The 9,837-nt window shown below is 54.5% G+C and overlaps 1 protein-coding gene across 1 annotated transcript in view; it reads left to right on the top strand.

Annotated features, from left to right (window-relative positions):
• Positions 1-1,474: 1,474 nt before the first annotated feature.
• The window catches only part of LOC116957117 (tetraspanin-7), a 29,337-nt gene continuing 20,974 nt past the window's right edge, over positions 1,475-9,837 (top strand). The window contains exons 1-2 of the mRNA XM_076058332.1: positions 1,475-1,501; positions 7,792-8,001. Coding sequence (XP_075914447.1) covers positions 1,475-1,501; positions 7,792-8,001 — 237 coding nt within the window. The remainder of the gene's footprint in view (positions 1,502-7,791; positions 8,002-9,837) is intronic.

Here is a 9,837-nt window from a genome sequence, read left to right as displayed (position 1 = left end):
GGAGATGATGATGGAGATGATGTATGGAGATGATGATGTTGGTGATGGAGATGATGTTGGTGATGGAGATGATGATGTTGGAGATGGAGATGATGTTGGTGATGGAGATGATGATGACTACTGTGTTGATCGCGGTGGTGTTCATGTTGAAGCTGATGCTGACAATGCTGATGGTGATGGTGGTGATGATGATGTGGCTGTGGTGATGATGATGGTGGCAGTGGTGGTGGAAATGACGATGATGATGGTGGGGACGATAATGATGGTGGCGATGATAGTGGCGATGATAGTAACGATGATGATTGTGATGATGATGGGGGTGAACATGATGATGGTGATGATGGCGATGGGTGGTGGCGATAATGTTGGTGATGATGATGGTGATGATGATGGTGGTGTTGACGTTGTTTATGCGATGGTTCAATCGCCCGACGGGGTGGCCTGGTGCTAGGGGCTGGAATCTGTAGCTGGCTCGCTACAAATGCCACCCCCGTGCCGGTGTTGACAAGTCGGCCTGACGCTTTATTAACCACGACTCTCCCCGTGCTGCCATGCCCTCTCCACTGCTACTCTGGGTCCCTGCAGCCTCGAGGCTAACCACCCCCACACCCCGTTTCTCTCTCTCTCTCTACCCCTTCCAGCTGGGCTTTAATCTGACACACACACACAGCGGGGCTAGGAGATGTTAACTACCTCGCCTGGTACGCAGGAGATCGTGGGTTCGATCCCGACCCCAACGATGCCTGCTGCTGCTGCTGTAGATTGGAGTCTGCGTCTCTCTCTCATCATCATCACGGTGGCTAGGAGATGTTGACTACCTCGCCTGGTATACAGGAGGTCGTGGGTTCAATCCCGACCCTGACGATGCCTGCTGCTGTATACTTGAAGTCTGCGTCTCTCTCCCCGTGGTGGGTCACTGCGTGGACTTGTCTCCGGCTCCTCCGGCTTTCCCCTCCACATTGAGGATCAACATCGTCACCACGTGTTCAGCGTCTTTGGCTGCTGATGTATAAATTTCAACACGGTGGTGACGATGCTGATGATGACGATGCCACCACGTGGTGGTGATGACGATGACGATGCCACCACGTGATGGTGATGACGATGACGATGCCACCACGTGGTGGTGATGACGATGCCGCCACGTGGTGGTGATGACGATGACGATGCCGCCACGTGGTGGTGATGACGATGACGATGCCGCCACGTGGTGGTGATGACAATCCCACCACGTGGTTGAGCTGATATAATTTTCGATGGGACAGGGTGTCGCTTCTGAACAAGAGTGACGACACCGCAGCTGAGCGGGCCTTGCACCTGGTGTGTAAAATAAGCAAAAGCGTTTAGTTTACATGAGTTACCTGCTGCTGTGCGTGTAGCACATCAGCAACGGGGAAGACACAAATAGTTGACAAGCTGAAATAGTTATAACATATATTAGTGTGCCGTTCAAGGCCGTAGCCGTGGAGTCAACATGGTGGGGATCAAATCTTCTCAGGGGGTATGGGAGACCCCCCCCAGAAAAAACATCTACATTTGAAAACGAATTTCCTGCCTAAAATATAAAAAATCACTAGCACTTAGGATGGACTTTTTAATGTATTTTCTAACAATAATGTCTACTAGTGTATTGTATTTACATTGCTCTGTTTTTTTTATTTTTTTACCTTTTCTTGTTTCATTGTATTTAATAGCCGAGATTGGGGATTAATAAAGTACAACCATAACCGTAACCACAATCACGTAAACATAAATCTATTTTATAGCAAAGTATTGAGGGGGGACATTTTGAGCATATATCATAATTACAGGCTTGGTGTCGTTAAATCCCATCACTAGCAGCCCGACACACAGTCGATTATTAGTAGGGCCCCTTCACGATTGCCCCAATGAGTTACTTGGTCGCGAAATCCCACGTGCTAACATTCATCGACTCAGATTATTATGACCATCACTGGCACTGTGATAGAAGCATGTTTGTGATGGCATTGTCCTGGGACTGGCCCCAGCCACAACGGCGTCAAGACGAGAGATATAAGTCCATACTCTTTGGTTCTTCCGGTAAAGTCGTCACGTTGGTATAAAATAAACTAAGTCACGACGTTTCGATCGCAACACAAGTGGTCGTCCTCAGGCAGAAAAAAAACAGAATCCAGCAGTGGAACTGCAGAACCAGCGAGAGAGCAGTTACAACAACAATACGTTATTATATACGTGGTGATGGGCCAGCAGGCGAGGTCTCAGCTGGAAAGGAATTCCATCCCCGCTACAACAACAAGGTTATTATATACGTGGTGATGGGCCAGCAGGCGGGGTCTCAGCTGGAAATGAATTCCATCCCCACTACAACAACAAGACGTTATTATATACGTGGTGATGGGCAAGCAGGCGAGGTCTCAGCTGGAAAGGAATCCCATCCCCGCCACTACAACAACAAGGTTATTATATACGTGGCGATGGGCCAGCAGGCGAGGTCTCAGCTGGAAAGGAATCCCATCCCCGCTACAACAACAAGACGTTATTATATACGTGGTGATGGACCAGCAGGCAGGGTCTCAGCTGGAAAGGAATTCCATCCCCACTACAACAAGGTTATTATATACGTGGTGATGGGCCAGCAGGCGGGGTCTCAGCTGGAAAGGAATTCCATCCCCACTACAACAACAAGGTTATTATATACGTGGTGATGGGCCAGCAGGCGGGGTCTCAGCTGGAAAGGAATCCCATCCCCGCCACTACAACAACAAGGTTATTATATACGTGGTGATGGGCCAGCAGGCGGGGTCTCAGCTGGAAAGGAATTCCATCCCCGCTACAACAACAAGGTTATTATATACGTGGTGATGGGCAAGCAGGCGAGGTCTCAGCTGGAAAGGAATTCCATCCCCGCTACAACAACAAGGTTATTATATACGTGGTGATGGGCCAGCAGGCGGGGTCTCAGCTGGAAAGGAATTCCATCCCCACTACAACAACAAGACGTTATTATATACGTGGTGATGGGCAAGCAGGCGAGGTCTCAGCTGGAAAGGAATCCCATCCCCGCCACTACAACAACAAGGTTATTATATACGTGGCGATGGGCCAGCAGGCGAGGTCTCAGCTGGAAAGGAATCCCATCCCCGCTACAACAAGACATTATTATATACGTGGTGATGGGCCAGCAGGCAGGGTCTCAGCTGGAAAGGAATTCCATCCCCGCTACAACAAGGTTATTATATACGTGGTGATGGGCCAGCAGGCGGGGTCTCAGCTGGAAAGGAATGCTATCCCCACTACAACAACAAGGTTATTATATACGTGGTGATGGGCCAGCAGGCGGGGTCTCAGCTGGAAAGGAATCCCATCCCCGCCACTACAACAACAAGGTTATTATATACGTGGCGATGGGCCAGCAGGCGAGGTCTCAGCTGGAAAGGAATCCCATCCCCGCTACAACAAGGTTATTATATACGTGGTGATGGGCCAGCAGGCGGGGTCTCAGCTGGAAAGGAATTCCATCCCCACTACAACAACAAGGTTATTATATACGTGGTGATGGACAAGCAGACAGGGTCTCAGCTGGAAAGGAATCCCATCCCCGCTACAACAACAAGACGTTATTATATACGTGGTGATGGGCAAGCAGGCGGGGTCTCAGTTGGAAAGGAATCCCATCCCCGCCACTACAACAACAAGGTTATTATATACGTGGTGATGGGCCAGCAGGCGGGGTCTCAGCTGGAAAGGAATCCCATCCCCGGACACAAGCACGTCAGTTGTAATATAAGAGGGGGTTTTCCCCTTTTTTCTGGAAACAAAACTGAAACCGCATTACAAGGATTCATGTTACTGCATTAACCACAATATTTGTGTGTGTGTCTGTGTGTGTACTATATGTGTGTGCTGTGTGTGTGCTATATGTGTGCTGTGTGTGTGCTGTGTGTGTGTGCTGTGTGTGTGCTACAGGTGACGGGGCTGGTGCTGCTGTGTGTGGGTGTCTGGGGATCGCTGTGTGTGTGTGTGCTGTGCTGTGTGTGCTATGTGTGCTGTGTGTGTGTGTGCTGTGTGTGTGTGCTGTGTGTGTGCTGTGTGTGTGCTGTGTGTGCTGTGTATGCTGTGTGTGTGCTGTGTGTGTGTGCTATGTGTGCTGTGTGTGTGTGTGTTGTGTGTGTGTGCTGTGTGTGTGTGGTGCTGTGTGTGTGCTGTGTGTGTGCTGTGTTGTGTGCTATGTGTGTGTGCTGTGTGTGCTGTGTGTGTGTGTGCTATGTGTGTGCTGTGTGTGTGCTACGGGTGACGGGGCTGGTGCTGCTGTCTGGGGTGTCTGGGATCGCTGTGTGTGCTGTGTGTGTGTGTGCTGTGTGTGTGTGCTATGTGTGTGTGTGCTGTGTGTGTGCTGTGTGTGTGCTGTGTGCTACAGGTGACGGGGCTGGTGCTGCTGTCTGTGGGTGTCTGGGGATCGCTGTGTGTGTGATGTGTGTGTGCTGTGTGTGTGCTGTGTGTGTGTGCTATGTGTGTGTGCTGTGTGTGTGCTGTGTGTGTGCTGTGTGTGATGTGTGTGTGTGTGCTGTGTGTCTGTGCTGTGTGTGTGTGCTGTGTGTGCTATATGTGTGCTGTGTGTGTGTGCTGTGTGTGCTATGTGTGCTATATGTGTGCTGTGTGTGCTGTGTGTGTGCTGTGTGTGTGCTATGTGTGCTATATGTGTGCTGTGTGTGCTGTGTGTGTGCTGTGTGTGCTGTGTGTGTGCTGTGTGTGCTGTGTGTGTGCTGTGTGTGTGCTGTGTGTGCTGTGTGTGTGTGCTATGTGTGTGCTGTGTGTGTGTGCTATGTGTGTGCTGTGTGTGTGCTCCAGGTGACGGGGCTGGTGCTGCTGTCTGTGGGTGTCTGGGGATCGCTGTGTGTGTGATGTGTATGTGCTGTGTGTGTGTGCTATGTGTGTGCTGTGTGTGTGCTGTGTGTGCTGTGTGTGATGTGTGTGTGCTGTGTGTGTGTGCTGTGTGTGTGTGCTGTGTGTGCTATATGTGTGCTGTGTGTGTGTGCTATGTGTGTGTGTGCTATGTGTGTGCTGTGTGTGCTGTGTGCTCCAGGTGACGGGGCTGGTGCTGCTGTCTGTGGGTGTCTGGGGATCGCTGTGTGTGCTATATGTGTGCTGTGTGTGCTGTGTGTGTGTGCTATGTGTGTGCTGTGTGTGTGCTGTGTGCCATAGGTGACGGGGCTGGTGCTGCTGTCTGTGGGTGTCTGGGGGTCGCTGTGTGTGCTATGTGTGCTGTGTGTGCTGTGTCTGTGATGTGTGTGTGCTGTGTGTGCTATATGTGTGCTGTGTGCTGTGTGTGTGCTGTGTGCTACAGGTGACGGGGCTGGTGCTGCTGTCTGTGGGTGTCTGGGGATCGCTTTGTGTGCTGTGTGTGTGTGCTGTGTGTGTGCTGTGTGTGTGCTGTGTGTGTGTGCTGTGTGTGTGATGTGTGTGTGCTATGTGTGTGTGTGTGCTGTGTGCTACAGGTGACGGGGCTGGTGCTGCTGTCTGTGGGTGTCTGGGGATCGCTGTGTGTGTGATGTGTGTGTGCTGTGTGCTGTGTGTGTGCTGTGTGTGTGCTGTGTGTGTGCTGTGTGTGCTATGTGTGTGTGTGCTGTGTGTGCTATGTGTGTGTGTGCTGTGTGCTACAGGTGACGGGGCTGGTGCTGCTGTCTGTGGGTGTCTGGGGATCGCTGTGTGTGTGCTGTGTGTGTGCTGTGTGTGTGTGTGCTGTGTGCTACAGGTGACGGGGCTGGTGCTGCTGTCTGTGGGTGTCTGGGGATCGCTGTGTGTGTGCTGTGTGTGCTATGTGTGCTGTGTGTGTGCTGTGTGTGTGTGTGCTGTGTGCTACAGGTGACGGGGCTGGTGCTGCTGTCTGTGGGTGTCTGGGGATCGCTGTGTGTGTGCTGTGTGTGTGCTGTGTGTGTGTGTGCTGTGTGTGTGCTGTGTGTGCTATGTGTGTGTGTGCTGTGTGTGTGTGCTGTGTGTGTGCTATATGTGTGCTATGTGTGTGTGTGCTACAGGTGACGGGGCTGGTGCTGCTGTCTGTGGGTGTCTGGGGGTCGCTGTGTGTGTGATGTGTGTGTGCTGTGTGTGTGTGTGCTGTGTGTGCTATGTGTGTGTGTGCTGTGTGCTATAGGTGACGGGGCTGGTGCTGCTGTCTGTGGGTGTCTGGGGATCGCTGTGTGTGCTATATGTGTGTGTGTGCTATATGTGTGTGTGTGCTGTGTGTGCTGTGTGTGTGTGCTGTGTGTGTGCTGTGTGTGTGTGCTATGTGTGTGTGCTGTGTGTGTGTGCTGTGTGTGCTGTGTGTGTGTGCTATGTGTGTGCTGTGTGTGTGCTGTGTGCCATAGGTGACGGGGCTGGTGCTGCTGTCTGTGGGTGTCTGGGGGTCGCTGTGTGTGTGATGTGTGTGCTATGTGTGTGTGTGCTGTGTGTGCTATGTGTGTGTGATGTGTGTGTGCTGTGTGTGTGCTGTGTGTGTGTGCTGTGTGTGTGCTGTGTGTGTGCTGTGTGTGTGCTGTGTGTGTGCTGTGTGTGCTATGTGTGTGTGTGCTATGTGTGTGCTGTGTGTGTGCTGTGTGCTACAGGTGACGGGGCTGGTGCTGCTGTCTGTGGGTGTCTGGGGATCGCTGTGTGTGTGCTGTGTGTGTGTGCTGTGTGTGTGCTATGTGTGTGCTGTGTGTGTGCTGTGTGTGTGCTGTGTGTGTGCTGTGTGTGTGCTGTGTGTGTGCTGTGTGTGTGCTGTGTGTGTGCTGTGTGCTACAGGTGACGGGGCTGGTGCTGCTGTCTGTGGGGGTCTGGGGGTCGCTGTGTGTGTGCTGTGTGTGTGTGCTATGTGTGTGTGTGCTGTGTGCTACAGGTGACGGGGCTGGTGCTGCTGTCTGTGGGGGTCTGGGGGTCGCTGTGTGTGCTATATGTGTGTGTGCTATGTGTGTGTGCTATGTGTGTGTGTGCTGTGTGCCATAGGTGACGGGGCTGGTGCTGCTGTCTGTGGGGGTCTGGGGGTCGCTGTGTGTGCTGTGTGTGTGCTATGTGTGTGTGTGCTGTGTGTGTGTGCTGTGTGTGTGCTGTGTGCTCCAGGTGACGGGGCTGGTGCTGCTGTCTGTGGGGGTCTGGGGGTCGCTGTGTGTGCTGTGTGTGTGATGTGTGTGTGCTGTGTGTGTGCTGTGTGCTACAGGTGACGGGGCTGGTGCTGCTGTCTGTGGGGGTCTGGGGGTCGCTGTGTGTGTGATGTGTGTGTGCTGTGTGTGCTGTGTGTGTGTGCTGTGTGTGTGATGTGTGTGTGCTGTGTGTGTGTGCTACAGGTGACGGGGCTGGTGCTGCTGTCTGTGGGGGTCTGGGGGTCGCTGTGTGTGTGCTGTGTGTGTGCTATGTGTGTGCTATGTGTGCTGTGTGCTACAGGTGACGGGGCTGGTGCTGCTGTCTGTGGGGGTCTGGGGGTCGCTGTGTGTGTGTGTGTGCTGTGTGTGTGCTGTGTGTGTGTGTGTGTGCTATGTGTGTGTGTGCTATGTGTGTGTGTGCTATGTGTGTGTGTGTGCTACAGGTGACGGGGCTGGTGCTGCTGTCTGTGGGGGTCTGGGGGTCGCTGTGTGTGTGCTGTGTGTGTGCTGTGTGTGTGTGATGTGTGTGCTGTGTGTGTGCTGTGTGTGCTGTGTGTGTGATGTGTGTGTGCTATGTGTGTGTGTGCTGTGTGCTACAGGTGACGGGGCTGGTGCTGCTGTCTGTGGGGGTCTGGGGGTCGCTGTGTGTGTGTGCTGTGTGCTATGTGTGTGTGTGCTATGTGTGTGTGTGCTACAGGTGACGGGGCTGGTGCTGCTGTCTGTGGGGGTCTGGGGGTCGCTGTCGCTGGGCCCCTACCTGGCGCTGCTCTCCGAGCAGGGGGCAGGGGGGGGCGGCACCGCCGCCACCGCCCCCCTCGTGCTCATGGCCACGGGGGCAGCCATCCTCCTCTTCGGGCTCGTCGGCTGCCTGGCCACCTGCAGGGGCAGCCCGTGCCTGCTCAAGCTGGTGGGGGCACGGGGGGCACGGGGGGAGGGGCACGGGGGGGTGGGGGCACGGGGCGGGGCGGGGCACGGGGGGGCGGGGCACGGATGAGCGGGGCGGGCACGGGGGGCGGGGGGGCGTGGGGGGGCGGGGCGGGGCACGGGAGGGCGGGGCACGGGGGGGCGAGGCACGGGGGGGCGGGACACGGGGGGGCGGGGGGGCGTGGGGGGCGGGGGCACGGGGTCACGGGGGCGGGGCGGGGCACGGGGGGCGGGCACGGGGCGGGGCATGGGGGGCGGGGCACGGGGGCGGGGCACGGGGGGTGGGGGCACGGGGCGGGGCACGGGGGGGGGACTGGGGGGCGGGGGGGGAACACGAGTACAGCCTACAGCCTGTTAGAGGCTACACGGGGGATCTTTGTCTGTGTATAGATGCTGCTGCTACTCGCTACTAACAGCACTTGCCCCTACAGCCTGTTAGAGGCTACACGGGGGATCTTTGTCTGTGTATAGATGCTGCTGCTACTCGCTACTAACAGCACTTGCCCCTACAGCCTGTTAGAGGCTACACGGGGGATCTTTGTCTGTGTATAGGTGCTGCCGCTACTCGCTACTAACAGCACTTGCCCCTACAGCCTGTTAGAGGCTACACGGGGGATCTTTGTCTGTGTATAGGTGCTGCTGCTACTCGCTACTAACAGCACTTGCCCCTACAGCCTGTTAGAGGCTACACGGGGGATCTTTGTCTGTGTATAGGTGCTGCTGCTACTCGCTACTAACAGCACTTGCCCCTACAGCCTGTTAGAGGCTACACGGGGGATCTTTGTCTGTGTATAGGTGCTGCTGCTACTCGCTACTAACAGCACTTGCCCCTACAGCCTGTTAGAGGCTACACGGGGGATCTTTGTCTGTGTATAGGTGCTGCTGCTACTCGCTACTAACAGCACTTGCCCCTACAGCCTGTTAGAGGCTACACGGGGGATCTTTGTCTGTGTATAGGTGCTGCTGCTACTCGCTACTAACAGCACTTGCCCCTACAGCCTGTTAGAGGCTACACGGGGGATCTTTGTCTGTGTATAGGTGCTGCTGCTACTCGCTACTAACAGCACTTGCCCCTACAGCCTGTTAGAGGCTACACGGGGGATCTTTGTCTGTGTATAGGTGCTGCTGCTACTCGCTACTAACAGCACTTGCCCCTACAGCCTGTTAGAGGCTACACGGGGGATCTTTGTCTGTGTATAGGTGCTGCTGCTACTCGCTACTAACAGCACTTGCCCCTACAGCCTGTTAGAGGCTACACGGGGGATCTTTGTCTGTGTATAGGTGCTGCTGCTACTCGCTACTAACAGCACTTGCCCCTACAGCCTGTTAGAGGCTACACGGGGGATCTTTGTCTGTGTATAGGTGCTGCTGCTACTCGCTACTAACAGCACTTGCCCCTACAGCCTGTTAGAGGCTACACGGGGGATCTTTGTCTGTGTATAGGTGCTGCTGCTACTCGCTACTAACAGCACTTGCCCCTACAGCCTGTTAGAGGCTACACGGGGGATCTTTGTCTGTGTATAGGTGCTGCTGCTACTCGCTACTAACAGCACTTGCCCCTACAGCCTGTTAGAGGCTACACGGGGGATCTTTGTCTGTGTATAGGTGCTGCTGCTACTCGCTACTAACAGCACTTGCCCCTACAGCCTGTTAGAGGCTACACGGGGGATCTTTGTCTGTGTATAGGTGCTGCTGCTACTCGCTACTAACAGCACTTGCCCCTACAGCCTGTTAGAGGCTACACGGGGGATCTTTGTCTGTGTATAGGTGCTGCTGCTACTCGCTACTAACAGCACTTGCCCCTACAGCCTGTTAGAGG

Source organism: Petromyzon marinus, assembly GCF_048934315.1.
Source record: "Petromyzon marinus isolate PM22_M1 ecotype Great Lakes invasive population chromosome 70 unlocalized genomic scaffold, UKy_Petmar_22M1.pri1.0 chr70_unloc.2, whole genome shotgun sequence".
Lineage (NCBI taxonomy): Eukaryota > Metazoa > Chordata > Hyperoartia > Petromyzontiformes > Petromyzontidae > Petromyzon > Petromyzon marinus.
This window is presented reverse-complemented; position numbering and strand designations above follow the sequence as displayed.